This window comes from Sprattus sprattus, assembly GCF_963457725.1.
Source record: "Sprattus sprattus genome assembly, chromosome: 5".
Classification (NCBI taxonomy): domain Eukaryota; kingdom Metazoa; phylum Chordata; class Actinopteri; order Clupeiformes; family Clupeidae; genus Sprattus; species Sprattus sprattus.
Window position 1 is genome coordinate 6,192,612 of NC_137924.1, and position 20,829 is coordinate 6,213,440.

Genomic DNA, 20,829 nt, shown 5'->3' on the forward strand with positions numbered 1-20,829 from the left:
ATATAAATGTACAATGAATAAAGAAAACCTCACATTTATTATATTATTGTTACATGTTTTTTGATTTTATAGAGTTGGCGAACTGTGTTCACGCATCTAAACACAGGGTTCACTTGTCCTCACATCAGGTAAGTGCTCTTTCTCTTTTTCATGCCTCTCATGCTCTTTGGCTCTTAGAGTGCATATTTGGTACACTGTAGACCTGGGTTCAAGGCTAGGTGGGGTCCCACGCACATACACACGCACAGAAACACACAGTCACATAGGCCTATGCACTCACCCTCCCACACATGTGCACACACACACTCCCAAGCACACACACATTCCCACGCACATACAGACACACACAAGTATGCACACACACATACATAAACATACACACACAAACACATACATGTACATGTATGCTCAGACACACATGCAGGCTGGGATTGGCTCTAGCTGCCTCTTCTCCTCAGATAAGCATTCGATGGGAAAGTCAGTGTCCTTTTCACCTCGTCAGCTGAAGATCTTGGCAGCCATGACTGCAAATACATAAACTTGTGTGAAACTCAAGGTATTCAAACCAAACTAAATTTGATATAAAACCACATGAGAAAAGACCGAACAATCACGTTGCACTTTCACTTATATGTTCATTTTTGCTGCATACCCCCCTGACACTGGGCAGTTGCACCCTTGGCTGTGCTCATTAGTTCATGGTTAAAACTTTGAAGTAGAGACTGAGGGCATTTCAGAAACTCATCCCTCCTGTGAGTAAACTGTATAGCATATCATTCATGAAGCAATTTATACCTGTCAAACATCACAACATGATCGATGAAAAGGTGTTCTCTCTCGCTCTCTTTCTCTCTCTCTAATGGTGTAGCTGAGCTGGCCAATCAGAATCCTTTTCAACCAAAGTCCCTCCCTCTGGCTCGACTCAACCTTATTAATAAACAAGGAAGTGGGGAACCGAGACGGATAGACTCCAGTGACTGGCGGTTTTTCAGCGAACTTTGAACAGGTACGAGTTATCTGGTGTACTTTTATACTCAACAAACAAACCAACCATTCTGGTTTCAAATATGTGAATAAAAAGCTGGCAGCCGTGTGACTTTAGTTTGTTGTGTTTTTCTGTACAGAGACTGACGTGATTTTCAAACTGTAACGTGCGTGAAAGTGAAAGCAAACTGTCTGAGCAGCCATTGCAAAAGTGAGTCCACCGGTAACAAGACTATGGCATCGAAACCTTTCTCAGAAGAGGATTTCTCTTGTCCTGTGTGCTGTGACATCTTCAAGGACCCTGTCGTCCTCTCATGCAGTCACAGTGTCTGTAAAGTATGTCTGCAGCAGTTCTGGGAAACCAAAATATCCAGGGAATGTCCAGTCTGCAGGACAAGATCTTCAATGGAACACCCCCCAGTCAGTCTGACATTAAAGAACCTGTGTGAGACCTTCTTACAGGAGATAAGTCAGAGAGCTTCAGCAGGGTCTGAGGTGCTCTGCAGTCTGCACAGTGAGAAACTCAAGCTCTTCTGTCTGGAGGATAATCAGCCTGTGTGTGTGGTGTGTCGAGACTCAAAAACACACAAAACCCACAACTTCAGTCCTATCGATGAGGCTGTACTAGATATTAAGGTATGTATGCTCAAGCTTAATAATGCTTACACATAATTAGCTCAATGAAAAATTAATTAGGATTTAAATATGCAGATACATGCCTCCTTAACTACTCAATGTCAACACCAGTAGAGTGAAAATCTTTACACCTGTGTTTACCGCAGTAGTTGTTACCCATTTAACTGTGTGTGTATTTCAGGAGGAACTCAAGATCAAACTGGAGCCCCTAAGAAATAAATCAAAGAACTTTGAAGAAATTAAACTCATCTGTGCCCAAACAGCAGCGCATATTAAGGTGAGATATGGACCGGATTAGACACAGGAGTTTTCATTTCAGCAACAAGAAAAATAACTTGTATTACTGTATGTGTGTTCATCCAGACTCAGGCCCAGAACACAGAGAAACAGGTCAAGGAGGAGTTTGAGAAGCTGCACCAGTTTCTACGAGATGAAGAGGCAGCCAGGATAGCTTCACTGAGGGAGGAAGAGGAGCAGAAGAGTCAGATGATGAAGGAGAAGATTCAGAAGATGGGCAGAGAGATCTCATCTCTTTCAGACACAATCAGAGCCATAGAAGAGGAGCTGATAAATGATGACATCACATTCCTGCAGGTAAGAACAGATCCTGTTTTTCTTTTTTCCTAAAGCAGTGTCATTAACAGGAGTAAATAATTTCTGATTCCACAAAGAAAACAGGTTTATACACTGTATGTATGGAAATAAATAATATAGGGTTCCATGAATGGGTTGTGACATCAGCCACATAAATATGGCTCTGCTTTTCAATGATTGTAATCATAATATAAGATCTCTATTAATGTGTTTGATTGTTTCCCTATGAGAGTAGCAGATTGTAGAGCAAGGAAGGCTAGGGCAGAGGATAGGTTTTTAGATGCGTCCGGCATCTCTATAAGAGGGTATGTCCGTCCGTCGGTCGGTCTGTCGGTCGGTCGGTCGGTCGGTCGGTCGGTCGGTCGGTCGGTCTGAAACGCCTGTCTGAAACGCATTCTTTCAATTGTAATTCCCTCCTGTGTCCACAAGGTGGCAGAGTTGAGTTGACGCATCTTGTTGTCCGCTCGGACTTGTTCTCACGTCACTCACCTTCTCACTCACCCCCTTTCCCTGTCTGTCCTATTGCTGCGCTATGCGCGATCACATGTTTTCTTTTTAAATGGGAACGCGGAAACCCGAGAGGGGGGATGAATGGAGGTAGTTGCTTCCAATGGCGAAACCTACCCGATGTCCTCGTGAACTACCGCAAAGACCGGAATATATATTGCAGTGACTAAAACGGATTAAGCCTTATACAGCCCGCCCTATTTAAGGATTGTATACGACGAGCACTCTAAGGAGGTGAGAGCGATCCCTTTTTTCCTTATTTTGCGCTGGTGGCATTTTTTAAGGAAGGATTATCTTTTTGCTTCTTGGACAATTGCCGTGGAATATACTTTTGACCGGGACAGTGAATGCACGTCGGAGCTCGTGGAGCATTGTTCCCATTATTTTGTGTGGATAAACTGAGCGTTTATGTTTTGCGCACCTTGCTTCCTCATGTGGACTAGATATTAACTCTGTGGCCTGTGGACTCTTGAGTACTTGTTGTAATTCCCTATCCCCTAATCACTCACAAGACACTTTAAATAAATAGAACATTCACGTTATTTTCTGTTTTGCGTGGCTTTTACGAACCCTGATTTTTGCTGACGAAACTCGAGCGTCTAGCCGAGATTTGTTACAGGGTCAGTTGCTAAAAGGCTATGCATTATGTAAACCTCACAATCAGGATTACAGGTTCTACGTATAGTAGTTTATACTAATCTGACAAACCAATACACTTAACCATAAGTTACAGCAAGCAAGTAATACTGATTTAGAAGTTCCTGTTTTTCATATAACTTGATATATTAATTCATGGTAGTGTTGATGTCCTGGAAGCATTACTGGCATTGATAGTTTGCTTAAGTTTCCTTTAAGTGGTTAGTATAGGAGAATTTTACATTAATCGTTAATGTCAATGCTTTACATCTTTTGTACTTTGGTGTTTTTCACAGAACTACAAGAGCACAGTGGAAAGGTGAGTGATCTGCCTCCTGTCTCTCTCTTATCTGTGGTTCTGAACCCAAACCCACAGCAGCACTGACTCCTGAATGTTATTCCAGAGCCCAGTGCACACTGCAGGATCCAGAGAGGGGTTCAGGACCTCTGATCAATGTGGCAAAACACCTGGTCAACCTGAAGTTCAGAGTCTGGGAGAAGATGCAGGAGATTGTTCAATACAGTAAGTGTATATATTCATTGCAAACACAAAACACACACACACACACATAGAGACAGACAGACAGACAGATGGACAGACAGACACACATTTATTTATAGAGCACATTTCTTACACAGAGACAATGCAATGTGCTTTACCCAAACACACAAACCCTCACATAGGGAGAAAGACAGACAGACAGACAGACAGACAGACAGACAGACAGACAAGCAATTCAATGTGCTTGAAATACATAATAAAATAGCAGAAAGAACCTCCAACAGAAATCTAAAAGCAAGTGAAGAGATCAGAAGAGCTTCAAAGTGGCGGGGAAAACTGGAGGAGAGTGGAAGTGATGAAGAGTGTGTATACGCAGGTCTACGGGTGAAAAAGAAAATGAGTCAGAATTGTCTGGGATATTACTGTTGAGTTTCAGAACTGATGAGGATACAGTCGAGCTTAATCAGAAGACATTGGGCCTCATTCTCGACAGCAGTTGAGAAGACTTTGAGAAGGACATTATTCTGAACTCCACTTCGGTGGATTTAGGAAAATATTTGCCATTCTCGATAGTTTTCTCATCTGGGATTCTACTGTACGCGAAATAGCAGTCTCCCGTCGGCCATTTTGTGGTTATTTGAGCACTCGTATTTTAAAAAACTGGGTTAATGGCTGAATTTGTGAGAAACCGTTTGTGAGAAACATCTCCCTTCCTAACTGACACTTCGATTAGTGCTTCACTTGCACTTACAGCAGTTGCATTCCTGCACCTCTTTTTTCTTTTCTACCTCGTTTTTCTATTTCTTATGTAAAGTAATATTTATTGTTACACTAGTTCTCTATTGCTCGTAGATTGACTGTTCTCTCCCTCGACGTCGCTTTGGAAAAAGTCGTCTGCTAAATGACTGAATGTGAATGTAAATGTACACTAGCACTCAAATGTAAGTGAATAAATAAAAAAACATTAACCCCAATCACGTTAAAATAGCCATAGTGGAATAGAATGGACACATAACGTCCTGCAGTACCTCCATGCCTGCACCGGTTAAGTTAAATCTGCGTTTTTTGCTAGCTTTCCGCTTAGACATGACTTGCCTTATGAGGTGCCTTCGTGTGGATTCGGGGATTCCGACTGCACAACTCTACGGTTGCGTGCCCTAATAAGGAGCTGGCGGGCCGTGTATGCAAATCCACTTTCACTAGAACGCGCATCAATTTAAGAAACTAATCCCGGGGAACACAGCTGAGAAGACTTCGGCTGCTTATGAACGCATTTTGAAGCGTGCAGGAATGCGGCAGAAGTGTTTACCTTACGTTGTTTTTACAAAGTCGCGTAAGACACATTTCCGAAGAATTTCAGAAAATTATCGAGAATGAGGCCCATTGTTTTTTTTGTCATTTAAGTTTTTTATTTGTTTCAAAGATGCAATTCCATATATACATAGAGTTTACTCATATATGTTACAAAATATCTCACATTTTAAAGGGGAAACACACAAACAAATAATTAAAAAATTATAATAAAAAAAAAAAACCTTCAAGGCAGCCCATATGAAACCCCGCAGCACCCCATACCCCTCACATTTTACATACAAATATGCATTAAGTGTAAAACATATACAACCCTTCTCTAAATATTAATTAAAGTCCTGCATCCCTTCTAAGAGTTTGCAACAATACTGGAGAAAAAATATATCCATTCTTGGCTAGTTCAAAAGAGTTCATCTCTGTCATGAGCCACTCTGTAACCTCCACTTACATAGAATAATGCTGGCTACTACCATACAACCTGTTATCATCACTCCAGTTACTGCTTTAACCAGGCCTGGTGGCATTTGAGACCTATCCCCTAATAGGCCGTGGAGATTCTGGTAGGGGTTGTCCGAGCCAGCTTTCAAACTGGCAATACCAAGGAACAATCCCACAAGGCATGGAGGAATGTACCCATTTCTCTGTTACACTTCCAACATTTGTTGTCCTTGGTTAAACCCATTTTAAACAACTTATTTGGGGTAAAATATTATCTATGAACTATTTTATAATGGATGAATTTATTTCTAGCATCTCTTGTAGCCTTTCCCACATTAGAAATAACATCTTGCCACACTTCCTCCTCAATGTCCATACCAAAATCTCTCTGCCATATTACTCTTAATCCTTCACACATTTTGGGCTCGATAGTTGACATTTTCTTATAGAATACCGAAGCAGAGTGGAGAATATGTGGAAAATTAAGGAACTCCTGTATCAAATTTTCTTTTTCCTCTTTCCTTCCTAATCCAAAACAGCTCCCACACTGCTTCTTAGCTGTAAATACCTCCAAAAATCCCCTCTATCTGTTAAATCAAAGTGGGTTTTTTTAAGGTCTTCGATTGACATAAATGATTGTTCTCTGTACAGATCATGCCCGTAAGCCTTTCACCAACCATACTTGCCATAAGAATACCTTTTTCCCAATACAGACTGAGGGATTATTCCATATTGAGGAATAGCTTTGTTTGTATTGTGAGATCCCAAATATCTTGTGTGCTCTTGCCCATGCCCACTGAGAATGGCATAGAATTAAGTTGTTTCCTGTTGTCTAACTCTCTTCATTCTTTTGTGACAATAGTTCCATAACACTAAATGGGCATGCAAAGGCCCTTTTGTATCTTAACCCACGCAGGACAAGATATGTTAGCTCCCTAATGTCCTGCTAATTTATTTATCTCAAATGCTATGCTGTAGAGTTCCACATTTGGGTGGGCTAATTCACCACAATCACGTGAAGCTAGTAGTTTTTTAAGTCTAATTCTGGGCTTCTTCCCATTCCATAAGAACTCTGTAATTAATTTGCTATATCGCTTAAAGATTCCATCAGAAACTGTCACTGGAATCATCATAGAAAAGTAATTTAATTGTGGAGCCACAACCATCTTAATGATTGAATTAATTAAATTAATGAATTTTCCTTACAAAGTCAGTTTAAGTAGCTTCCATTTGTCCAAATTCAGCTTAATTGTCTGTATTAAAGGGGACATGTTAATATTAATTATGTTTTCCAGCTCTGGACACAATCTCATACATAAATATTTAAATCCAGTTTGGACCCACTTAAACTGAAATTTGGTAAATATTGAATGACCGCATCCTTTCGATATCGGCATGCATTCAGACTTCTGCCAATTTATTTTATAGCCTGACAGTTTTGAAAAAGACTCTATTGTTGCCAGAAGATGAGGTATTGACAGTAGAGGATCCTCAACAACCAGTAAAATATCGTCTGCATAGAGGAACATTTTGTGTTCCTCTTCCCCCTGTGAGATCCCTTAAATGCTGCTCTCGGCCCTTATTGCAATAGCTAGGGGTTCCAGAAATAATGTAAAAAGCAGAGGACTGAGAGGATCTCCCTGCTTAGTTCCACGTGTCAATTTAAAGAAAGGGGATATCAGGCCATTTGTCATTACTGCCGCCCTTGGGTCAGAATTAATTACATTCACCCACTTGATAAATCTGTCTACAAATCAAAATTTTCGAAGAGTGTAGTGCAGATAGCTCCATTCCCCTCTATCGAACACCTTTTGGGCATCCAAAGGTATGGCGGCTATATGTGTTTTATTTTTATGATTAATCTGCATGAGGTGTAGTAAGCGTCTAACATTATCTGTGGATGACCTGCCTTTTATGAAGCCTACTTTATCAGGATGTACTATTTGTGGTAAGATGTTTTCTAGTCTAGTAGCAAGAACTTTTGTTATCACATTAATAAGACTGACTGGTCTAAAACTCCCTGGATCAGTAGGGTCTTTATCTTTTTTAACAATTAAAGATATCAGAGCTTCATTAAAGGTATTTGGCAGGTTTCCAACTGAGAATGATTCCTTATACACTAATCAGAAGACATTGTTAAAGTGAGCGGAATATGAACTGTATCTTCTCCCATGTCTATAAATGAAGGATTCAGAACGGGAGGGAAATGTCATCTTCCATTGCTTTGGATGTGACAAGGTGTGTGGTAATGTGATAGGTGAAAAATCACCCTAAGTTACTTCAGGACTCCGGAGTTGTCAATAAGTATATTTATTCAACAAGAACAATTGCAATCGGGCTCACTCACAAAACAAGGATGAGAAGTGAAGCAATTTCACTTAGGAACCACAAGGTTTATATGCTAAGATGTATCCAATGCTGACGCCGTAGTGTAAGAAATCATAGTCAAAACAAGGTTCTCGTCCGAGCTCCTTGCACATTCCCAAGGTTGAGGAAACAATAAGTGGCGCCAGTGAATCAAGTTACACATAATACACAGGGGCAGAGAAAGCCATGTCTCTGTTAAAAGAAAAGCATATAAGATCATTATTAAAAAAAGGCACTTGATTCATATATCCTTATGTCATTAACAGTGTTTGTAAATAATCTCCATCATTCCCTCCTTTTATCCGTTTCAATGGATAATCAAAAATTACAAACACAATCAAAATCAAAATCCAAAATCATCTTTTTTAAGCGTTAATTATCAATTAAATGGATAACCTCAAAATCATCACTCTGAGCTTCTTCACATGGATTTTCGGAAAAGAGGTCATTAATGAGCATTATTTCATCTACCTTTGTAAGTAATTATTAAGCAAACTCTCCATCAGAGGCACAGGCGCTCCGTATTTGTAATGCAAGGTATTTGTCATCAGGAGTTTTAATCATTTCAGTCACCATCTTCCGTATACAGGGTACTACACAGCATGCACAGGTTGCCAACACACAAAGAATAACCAAAATCACTCCCACACAAGATATCAACATTCCTTCCCATGAGGAAAACATTGTCAACAGTGCGCTAAACCAATCATGCGTGCCAGAACTCGTTTGCATTTTATTTGACAATTTTTGCATCTTTTGTAGGATCAGATTCAAGTCTTTCCCATCTCCGGTGTTGTCAGGGACATATGTGCAACACTGGTCAGTACCAAGCATGACACAAATGCCTCCCTTCTCGGCAGTGAGGATCTCAAGCACAGCCGTGTTTTGCCGTGTTACCCTGGAGTTGGCGTGTAGCTCTGCTCTGATCGTTTGTAGGCCGTCTCTGGTCAGGTTTTGGAATTTCATCTCCGCGTAGTAAAGGAAATTAATCCAATCTGTGTGTGCTCCGAAGACGCACCAGGGGCAGAGGGTGGATGCCAGGCCATTCGCTGCTGGGTTTAAGGCCTTGTAGTCATCTGGAAGGCCTCGGGGAATGCCCAGGCGGTCGAACCAGATCCCGCTGTCATCCCCTGCCTCTCTCCTCCCTCGTGCAGTATGCATTGGAATGTTCCTCAGGTACTGGTGTATCTTGGACCTGGGGGTAATCTGAAAAGGTTGTACTAACATTGTTCTAGCACAAGTCCCAGACCAACCCACAGGCAGTGTAGCTCTTAGTTCACCATTCCCACATAACCACCACATATCAGCTATGGCTATATCCTGTACTTCAAGAAGTCTGCCATTCAAACACATCCCTGCAGTTTTACATTCAGATGAAGTATTTAACTGTATTTCTCTTCCATTATCAAGCACATATGTAATGGTTTTACATTGTGTCTAGTGTCCTAGGTGTACATCATTCTTTTCCCCAGGTTTTAAATAGAATTCAAACATAGCATCTTTGCTAATAATGTGTGGAGGTGGTGAAGCATTGTCTGGCATGTAGGGCCAGTTAAAATTAGAACAGTGATGTTGAATAGCTGTATCATTAAACGCCCTATTTCCCATCATCAGAAAACATTCTGCAGAACACATAGGCTGTTGTATGTAGCCACACTGGGCAGGAAGATGTGAACATTCTTTTCTACGACACAAGGTGTCCGCTAGATGGCACATCTTACACGTGCACTTGTTGGCTAAGAGTCAGTTGACATGTAGCTTCCAGGCTTCACTTTCTCTAAATTCTTTGTCGCAGTGATCTAGGTCATAAGGTACAGGGGTCGCCAGGAGTGGTTTTGTCGGCACCCTGGGCCCTGCACAGACTTAACAGTCACCTTGTGGTAAATGTATTCGGACGGTCTGATTTACCCATTTCCACCACGGATGATCTTTAGCCAGGTCCCACCGTGGATATTCGTCCAGGGCTGGTATTTGCTGTATCATCCACAAGTATGTTATTAGACCAACAATGTAAAATCCCACAGTCGTTGCTAGGAGTCCGCCACATACTTTGGCCCACTTTGAGTAACCTCCCATGACTTTGCAGAGGAGTAGACCTTTTACTCCACAATTTCCACTCGGTTCTAATCCCACAGGACAGTACTATATCTACTGCCAGCGTTTGAGACGAGAAGAATCTATACATCAACCCCCCTTTGTAGACTGGTCTTTCTGTCACTGCGGGCAATACCTGGGAACAGCAAAGAAAGATGGTTCTTACTCCTCTGCATCAGTCATCTGCAGGCTTACCCGCTTACAGTGAGTCATATGTATCCACATGGCTCTCTCAGCTATTTTGACTGCGGTAGGTGTTGATAGGAGTACTTGGTATGGCCCTATCCACCGGGGAGAGTGCCAATGTTTTCTCTTGAGACTTTTGGTCAGAACCCAATCTCCTGGTCCAACCTTGAGTTCAGCCTCACAGTGTTCCTGCGGAGGGGAAAGAAATCTGAGAGCATTTAGTTTCGTCAACATTTTTGCCATGTATTCTGCAAGTGTGTAATCAACATCTTCGTCTGTTTTAACAAATGGCTTAAGCGCTGGGGCAGTATAGGGTCTTCCATACATCATTTCAAATGGTGACAATCCTTTTGCTGTCTTAACTACATGCATGCTTAGTTCCACTAATGGTAAACAATGGACCCATCCTTTGCCTGTATCTTGCATTGCTTTCCTTAGCTTTCCTTTGATCGTCTGGTTTGTTCTCTCCACCAGTCCTGCTGACTGTGGGTGGTATGAACAGTGATTTTTCAATTCTATTCCCATTTGTTCGCTGATTAAACGCAGTGTTTGGTTCACAAAATGAGGGCCGTTATCACTGTAGATTCTGGTAGGAATTCCGAATTTAGGGATAATTCCTGCGCATAATGCCTTTGCTACTGCATGAGCATCTGCCTTCTTGCTTGGAAATACTTCTACCCATCTAGTAAACACATCTACTATGACTAGGCAGTATTTCTTCCCCTCATTCAAGTTCAGTTCAATGAAATCCATGCACAGATATTCAAAAGGATATTGTGGTTCTGGAAACTTGCTAGGTTTCGGTCTGAAGTTCCCCTGTGGATTATTCTTTGCACAGATTAGACATCTTTCACAAAAATGCTTTGAATAAGAAGTAAATCCAAAGGTAGTAAAGATCTTATCTACCTCATAGCACATCCCTCCTTTTGAAACATGGGTCACCCCTGTAACCCTGTTGTCATGTCTTGCTTATGTCTTGCTTTCTGAGCTCTTTTTGCGCAGTGACTGGACCAATGTCCATCTTCCCCACACACATAACAGGACTTAATTCTTTGTGTGCAGTTTTTTGACCAGTGTCCCTCTTCCCCGCATACATAACAGTAATCCTCCCAGTTTTCTGGCTTTCTATTTCCCATTCTTCCACCTCTTCTTTGTCCACCCCTTCCTCTATTTGATTGCCCCCTGTATGCCATGTCACGGGTTGTTTGAACCTCATGCATTGCGAATTTGTTAATCATTTTCTTCTCTTTCTGTATGAGGAAACCCTCTGCGTGATCAGCCATTTGTTTAACAGGGAGAAACCCATTGGTTTGCCAATGTATCAGCTGTTTTTTTATAAACATGCTGATGTCGGGTTTCATCCCTGTCATGAATGTATTTTTTAACTGCATGGCGTAAGGCCCATTATCTTCCCATACCTGTGGTTCAGGCATCCCACTATGAACTCTGAATATTTTTCTTAGTCTTTCTAAGTATTCCTCAATTGTTTCTGCTTCTTTTTGCACACAACCAGATATCTTAGTGAAATCTGTGTGTCCACGGAAGTGTTGGGTGATTCCATCAAAGAGGGCATCTATTCTGGTCCAGTATTCATTGTCAATGTCAGATGAATATGTCAGTGGTCTGTTGTTTGGGTCCAGTTACCAGCAACCCTGTAAAAGTCTACTCCCATAACAGTTCTTACACATGACTCGAACTCAGCTGCGTTCGGACGGAAACTGTCACTGGGGTATCAGCAAGGTGAACTAGTGGAGGAGATTGCTCCTCATTTGCTGTCTTAGTTCTGCCTATCACTGGTGTATCATTATCTTTATTTGCTTTGTAAGCAATTAACTGTTGGGACATCTTTTGTAATTGTTCGTTTACTGACTCTTTTAGATTAGTTGGTCTTCTTATTACTACCTTATGCCATATTTTGGCCTCCCTTTGCCCAAGTTTCTCTTGCATTTAGCTATCACCACAGGCCTTCTCCCTGATTTGTTTTATCAAATCAGTAGTTGCCTCTATTTGTAGCTCTCCTTCAAATCCAAAATCTCGTTTCCACATACTGTATGTCTATGCATTACACAGTCAGCACTTCCGTATATTGCCATATGTTTCATATCTCCTTCTAACTGGGATATAGCATCATTTTTAGATCCTTTGTTTCCCATTCTCTCTTATTGTTAAAATTCGGCTAGACAGGTATGTCTCTATTAGTTTCAGACTATATCCTTCTCTTTAGCCGTTTTCTTCTTTCTTTTAACAATGCACCAAGGGCCCCACCAGAAGGTCCAACAGGAAAACAGAAAGTGAAAAGTGTGTTCCCTTCATCAAAGGCGAACAGGAATGTATACAGAAATATCCGGAGAAAATAGGCCTAGAAAGTTTTCAAGTTCAGATAAAGCGCTATCCTTTACATGGGGCCTCCACGAGGCAACCGCATGAGGCAACAGGTTTCTTAACTTTACATATAGCCTCAACGTTCTAAAAATGAACGGTTCCCTTCCTTCTTGTCTTTACGGATAGGTGAACAGGGCTTATATAACCTTAGCGCGCGCTAGCCTTTTCTATGGCAACAGGTGTATTCACTTACATATAGCCTTTAGCATTACAAAAACGAACGCTACCCTTCCTTCTTTCCGTTCCTTCTACTCTTATGGTTGACAGGAAGGTGATGGGAAGGTGAACAGTGCTTATAACCTTAGCGCTCCAAAACATGAAAAACACACACACGAGTGTCTTTAACTCTAGCAATTCATTCAACACACGAGGCAAACAGGAAAAAGTCCTTGACTCTGTTCCCCTGTCACTCCACGGCAAACATGCAAAAAGTTAGTGTCAACCCCACTTTGAATCAAGTGTACGCAAAACCGAAATAATCAAGAACCTTATACTATCGTACACACAACAACCAACAAAAAAAACAACCAATATACTCACAAACTGCTCGGAGTCCACCCCACTATAGTCCAATTCAATTCCTTCACTCTCGGCTCTCCCCGCTGGCAGGCCCTGGCCTCCTTCCAATTCAAGTTGGAGGTCTTTAGAAAAGGAGATATTGTCTCCCCCGTGCACCGTTTCAGATCCTGATGATTAGCCCAGCGTGGAGAGTCGAAGAGGTTGTTGGAATCCCGGCCACGAGCCCCCAATTTGATAGGTGAAAAATCACCCTAAGTTACTTCAGGACTCCGGAGTTGTCAATAAGTATATTTATTCAACAAGAACAATTGCAATCGGGCTCACTCACAAAACAAGGATGAGAAGTGAAGCAATTTCACTTAGGAACCACAAGGTTTATATGCTAAGATTTATCCAATGCTGACGCCGTAAGTGTAAGAAATCATAGTCAAAACAAGGTTCTCGTCCGAGCTCCTTGCACATTCCCAAGGTTGAGGAAACAATAAGTGGCGCCAGTGAATCAAGTTACACATAATACACAGGGGCACAGAAAGCCATGTCTCTGTTAAAAGAAAAGCATATAAGATCATTATTAAAAAAAGGCACTTGATTCATATATCCTTATGTCATTAACAGTGTTTGTAAATAATCTCCATCATAATGCAGCCTGTTTTCATGCATTGACAACCAGATACGGGGGGCTCCTTTCTGAACTCGGTTAGCTTACTTGTCTCACCCTACTGTTTTGAAAAGACTGGGATTGTCCAATACATTAATTACTGACTGAAACAGACATAGACAGACACACAAGCACAAATAGAGAAAAAAGAAAGAAAGAGAGAGAGAATGAGGGACAGAGAGAGACAGAGAGAGAGGCAGAAAGAGAGAGAGAGACAGAGAGAGAGAGAGAGAGGGATCGAAGACAGATACACAGATCCTTACATTTAGTTTTAAGACTAATTTTAGAAAATGACACACACACTCACACATGCTCGCTATAATAATCATCAAATGTTTTTCAACTTTAGTCTTACTAAGTTATTGGAAATTAGTCTTATGGATTAAACTTTTTTATCCTCAGAATGTTGAAGAAAGTTCCATTGAATTGAATGGATCATCCCATTCTTTATAATGACCTCTAAAAAAAATGAATGACTGCTGGCAACAGGTTTTGAGCTTCTGATTCTCATACTTCATAGCATTCCGCATACCATTCCTGTTCACTTCTCATAACGAAGTTCATCAACTGAAAATCAGCAAAAAATACGTTGATGGCTTATGCATGAATCTATTCTATTTGCATAAAGAACTATTTCTTCATCAGATGAGTGTAGGCAGCAGCTGGTGAGGTGTGTGTGAACTGGCATCATACACTTCAGTAAGACAAAGCAATGATCATTATGCCATTATCTGTAAGACACTATCAAAACACTAACCTGGTACAGCGTCTGGAGTAAAGGTAATTGTATAAAACATGCTAAACAGTGTCCTCTGGCCATGATTAAGACAATACTATTTATTCCATATAAGTAAGCTAGCTAAGATTTCTCACAATGCAATTGATTCAAAGCAGCGTGTTTAGTCAATGAATAATTGCATATAAATATAATTAAAGTATGCCTACAAACACACACACACACACACACACACACACACACTATTTTTTTTGTTTACAACCACTTTACAACCAGCCCAGCCGATAGGACTAAAGTCAGATGCAAATTGTACAAGGCCACAATAATAAGGCAGGGATGTGAAACACCTAACAACAACAGTAATGCATAACCATATGCATCTCAAACATCCCTTTGTGACCATGTCTGCCCAGGCCCCCCATCAGTGGATAATACAATCACCACCAATAACGGCTGGGTTCAATTCAAAAACACCATACACAGACACCCACCCGACTGCCAAGCAGATTACAGAAACATTGGGTGATATTATTTGCCAGGACCTCTTTCCCTACTCAGTTGTTGAAAACATGTGATTCCGTAAGCTCCTAACTGTCACTGCACCAGGGGCGGACTGGGGGTAAAAAGCGGCCCGGGAGTTCCTGTCAGACCGGCCCACTCAATACACGGCGCGCGGCCCACTAAGTACACAGCGCACTGCCCACTCAGTACACGCCGCATTGCCCACTCAATGGATCACACGTATCGACCAGTCAGTGGCCTACTGGGAAAAATACCCATACACTTAACATTATTTTGGATGATTACAAAGAAATTACATCATATATGCTTGTTTTACTTATACTGGCTATTGTAACACTCCAAGGTAGGTATAGTTTGCTAGATGAATAGTATCAGATCAGATCGGATGGTTATCAGATCAGATGGTTATAAGTATAACTACAAAGCCTACTGGTTAGTACACTCAAAGTGTATTAGATAAATATACTTGAAATTAGTGCTGTCAAACAATTAAAATATTTAAACACAATTAATCACAATGTTTTTGTCTATTATAAATGTCCCTTCATTTATTTTTTATCCATTTTTTATTCCAGCAGCAGAATCATCAATCTAGATAACATATTAACATTAACAACACTAGTGCAGTGCCCGTAGGAATTCTGTAATGTTAGCAGACGTAGGTGTAGCTTGGGTAGTGTAATAGCAAGACATATTTGCACTCCACATAGGTACAGGTTACACTGAAGTATTATTGTGATGCATGTTTCCTTTTCATGTTTATTTGCGCATATTTCGTGGACTCCATAGCAACAGATGGGAAAGCAATGAACAATCTGAAAGCCTCCGAGGCTTATCAATATTATCTACCATTTGTAGCGTTGTAGTACTCCACTCTTGCGTTGTGATTTGATTGGCACCCAGCCGTTTATTCATACACTCTGACAGGTTTAATGAACACAGAGCAAAGGCGATCACACACAGTATCTTCGGAATGACAGCCTCTCCCAGCCAGGGTAAATGCAGACTGAGGTTTATAGTATTGCAATAATGAGAAAACAAAGTACACACGAATTATAACAGATACATCAGTACACTAATACATCGGAAAACCTCTCTCATTGCGTCAATAGATGCATGCCATGAACACATGGTCACTGGTCTAGGCTAACCGGCAACGTTGAATAGAAAGCTAACTCTTATACAAATACATCAAACTACAATATACTACTTAACATGGTAATGAGAGTTGGTTAAATGCCAGGCCCATACGCATCAGCTGGGGTAACATCTCTGACGACGACTGTTCTATGACTATGACATAATTCACGTCGCTAAAATTCATGCGTTTTGCATATGCCATGAATAAGTGCTGTAATCACAGTTACATTTCAACCATGCTTATGAAATGAGTTTGCCAAGTTGTAAGTCAAATAAGTGCAGAAATGTACTGTAAAAATACGCTATACTAATAAACAATATGAATATTTTGATGGATTACTATTCCCTGTATGTTAGATGACTGTACAACTCTAGACATTACTTTGAAACTTAATACAAAGAAGCTTATATAAACGAATAGATAAAATCAATCACTGTCTTAAGATTACCTGAGCAAAAGTCTGTATCTGTTCACCAAGAAGAATTTGACTGCGGACCTCATAACGTATCCAACGCTATTCTGAACTTTGAGTGAAGGCAGGATAGTTTTAATACCGCTAATACTGTTTGTGACGTCATTTGTGACGTCATTTCGGTGCTACGGGAAACGATAACCCATTAGTCCCTACGGGAAACGGTAAAATACAAATATCTCGAAAACTATAAATTCAAAAATCTTCAAAATCAAGGATGCACAGGTTCATGACATGCGTAAGCTACATGCGAAATCTCATAACTAACCTAACTACCGTCAGGGAGATACGCCCTAGACAGACTGACTGACACACAGAGATTTCTGGATTTATAGATAGATAAGTGTTGTGAAACGCAAGCTATACTTGGCCAAGTCAACACCTCTAGATAACATATAAACAATCTAGATAACATATTAACATTGTTTATAATGTAAGTATTGTGTGTAACAGAGTGATTTTAGAATAACAAACTAGCTGGTTAACTTATTTGACACAAGTTAATAGAAATTATAAGATTGCCCTATTTACAACTAGCACCATGATAGCTTGCTCATCGATTGTAAGCAAGTGACTACGGCTAACATGTTAAAATAGATTATCTCGATGTTGACAACAGCCCCAGCTTGCTTATTTTACCAGACGGTCTCAATATAAGACATACCGTTAGTTAGGCTAGCTGTAGGGAACGTTACCTCATCTGTGAATGGCAAGCTAACATTTTGGCAAGGTCAACGCCACATCTTACCTTATCACTGTCACCAGTCGGTGGTTTTCCAAATAAAATGTAGGCTAGAGTAATTGACATTTAAAAACACCTAAAACAAAATTAGACTGACGGAAGAGATTGACAGAGGCAGCGGCGAGCCGTGCCTCATCCCTCCATCCCTGTTAGAAGGGCTGACTGCACACGTCACTACGGTTGCGTGCTCTGGCGAGGTGTGTTGCGTGTATGTATGCAAATCCAAATTTATGAATCCTCTACCTCGATCGGCAGCGCTGAGAATACTTCGGCTGTGTAAAAACCAATTTTCAGGTGTTCATTAATAACGTGGAGGTATTTTCTTATGTTGAACTTCCGAAGTCCGTAAAACACATTTAAGAAGTAACTTGCAAAAAAACATCGAAAAATAGTCACCATAAGTGTGAAGACAGATCGCGAGTAGCAGTATAAAACTCAGTCAGTGCTTCATTGAACCGACATACGCTGATAGTGGGGGTGATGGCGGTGGGCCGGTTGATGATGATAGTGGGCTGGTATTTTGGGCCATCGGCCCACCGGGGATTTCCCCGGTATGCCCGATGGCCAGTCCGCCCCACTGCACCATGCTGCAGGGTACCCTCACACAGGGCCGTCGTTTAGGGGTGAAAGGTGATGACAATTCTAGGGGCCCACAAAAACGTAACGCTAATTCTCTCGAACTGCAGCAGCAAAGTGAAAGTGACTCTATGGCAGAGGTGGTGTAGACACACACACTCTGGATTCCACCTCTGCATTTGACCCATTCAGGGAAGTGACACACACACACAGTGAAGTGCAGTTACACACTAACCCGGAGCAGTGAGCTGCCTTTGGGGGAGTAGTGATCGGGGTTAGAGGCCTTGCTCAAGGGCACTTCAGCCGTGGATGTGGGCATGGGAGAGCAGGGTTCAACCACTTCCCCCGCCCACATTTTTCCTACTGGTCAGGCCTGAAACCCTAACCAGTAGGCCACGGCTGTTAATAGAGAAGCAATGCCGAAAACAGAAACATAAATCAGGTCGCCCAAAAAGAGAGGACAGATTTTTTCTGCTATGGGAGCCTATTGACATGAGTCTTGTTAATGTTAAGCAGGGGCTAATCTTACAGCTTGCCGTCCTCATACAATAATAAAGTGGAGCTGTTTGAGCTATGGTATTGATAAGCCAATTTAGATTTTTTTTTATGTTAATGCCAAAACTAGGTAGGTTAGTTTTTCATAAGTTGTTCTATCAAACATAACCATAAATGTGTACAAAAGCAATATGAAATTAAATAATTAAACCTTTATATGCTGCTACTACAGAATCAGCTGTAGCCTCCTCTGACCCCCACCCCCAGCACTCACCATCAAGATGCTGATGATGGTGAGTGAGTGAGGTAGACACTTGTTGGCAGTGTTGTACCTGAACGCCTTCATTGAACGAAAGTTCATGAACTCATTCATAATTTTGGTGAACGTGAACTGAAGGTGCGGTATTACTGCCTGATGAACGAAACTGTGAACGGTACATTCACTCAAAAGGGTGCCAGATTTTTAGAGATGTCCAGGCGAAAAACACACTGTAAACAGCCCTGTATCCAATCGCTGCGTGTGCTTTCTTCTACTGTCTATGTCTGGCAAGTGTGAGAGCGGCGAAGTTGCGTAGAGGCCGAGAGCGGTATTGCAGACATATAGAGCTATAGAAAAATTATAGCTCGCAACATATTGAAAAAAAGAACTGTACTAGTTTATTTTTTGGAGCTGTGAACTCAAATTTTTTAATTATGAACTAGTTCATTTTAAAATGTGTGAACTATGAACTGAACTAGTTCATGTAGAAAGTGAACTTTTACAACACTGCCTATTGGCTATTTTAACTTATTAGTGAACTGCTGTACCATTGGCAATTACTTACACATTAGTCTCAGCTGTTTTGATTCTGTAATAAATGGCAAAATGTAGATTTATTTAAGTCTACTTAAGTCACTGTCCTTGCGATCTACAGAGCCAGGCCACTCTACCCAACACATATCAGAAACCAAAGTTACTACAGGCAGTGAAGGGGATAGTGGATAATAATAACATGACAATAATACCCAGTGACTCTTGGTTGAGTGGTTAATTGTAAAAAAAAAAAAAAAAAAAACGAATTGGGTGCATTGCGTCAGGCACTGTGAAGAACATAGAGGAAAAGAAAAAACGCCAATATTCTTTCAGGGGGCCCAGAATTCCTAGAAACGGCCCTGCCCTCACGCATGTATTTCTCACGTACAGATCAAAGACCACATCTGTACTGTGATGGGGAAAGGTGGGGAAATCCCTGTTGAGCATGGAGGGCGATGTGGTTCATTTGGACGCGTTGGGGGGTTCAGACGGTTCCTAAAAATTAGTTTAGATACAAAAAGAAAATTAAACGAGAGAGATGAAAAGTACCGGTATGAGTATAATAAATAAATCAATGTTGGGCTTTCAAAACATACTAATTTTAATTACCAATGAATATTAGGTTAAAAAATGTGCCTGATTTAACATGACTTCCAGCATATACCTCGCCCACTTCTGGCCTTCTATCTGAATCCAGATACAAAGACATATTATTTTGTTGGTTCAACAGATACAGATACAGATACAGATAATGACCTTTAGTTTGTGTATGTACTTGGCTAATAAATACAAAATGTGTCTGATTTAACATGACTTCTGGTATATGCCACGCCCACTTTTGGCCTTCTATCTGAATCCAGACCCAAACAGACAGAAAGATTATTTTGTTGGTTTAGCAGATTCAAATACTGATACAGATAATGACCTCTAGTTTGTATATGTGTATGTTTCTCTTTTTGTGGGCTATTTCCACCTTAACCATTTGTTTTTCTCACTCTGCAGCTCCTGTGACTCTGGACCCCAACACTGCACACCCAGAACTCATCTTCTCTGAGGATCTGACCAGTGTGAGACCGGGTAATAAGAGACAGCAGCTTCCTGATAACCCAGAGAGATTTGATAAGTATGCCAGTGTCCTGGGCTCTGAGGGCTTTAACTCAGGGACTCACTGCTGGGATGTGGAGGTTGGAGAGAACACAAGGTGGAATGTGGGTGTGATGACAGAGTCTCTCCAGAGGAAGGGAGATTATGACTCTAAGAGCGGGAACTGGTATGTGTCGTATAATGATGGTAAATATGCAGCACGGTTTACACCACAGCCTGACATTATACTCACAGTGAAGCAGAAACTCCAGAGGATCAGAGTGCAGCTGGACTGGGACAGCGGAAAGGTGTCATTCTCTGACCCTGATAATAACACACACATACACACTCTCACACACACTTTCACTGAGAGAGTGTTTCCATACTTTGCGATTGGCTGTAAACTCTCTCCTCTGAGGATGTTACCAGTGAGAGCTTTAGTGAAAATAGAGTAG

The 20,829-nt window shown here is 41.1% G+C and overlaps 1 protein-coding gene across 1 annotated transcript; it reads left to right on the forward strand.

Annotated features, from left to right (window-relative positions):
- Positions 1 to 1,212: 1,212 nt before the first annotated feature.
- LOC308365975 (zinc-binding protein A33-like) lies at positions 1,213 to 20,829 on the forward strand (the record flags this gene model as incomplete). The annotated part of the gene is made up of 6 exons (XM_080839610.1): positions 1,213 to 1,620; positions 1,802 to 1,897; positions 1,984 to 2,214; positions 3,654 to 3,676; positions 3,762 to 3,880; positions 20,294 to 20,829. The coding sequence occupies exons 1-6, from the start codon at positions 1,219 to 1,221 to the stop codon at positions 20,827 to 20,829; spliced, it is 1,407 nt and encodes a 468-aa protein (XP_080695736.1). The 5' UTR covers positions 1,213 to 1,218.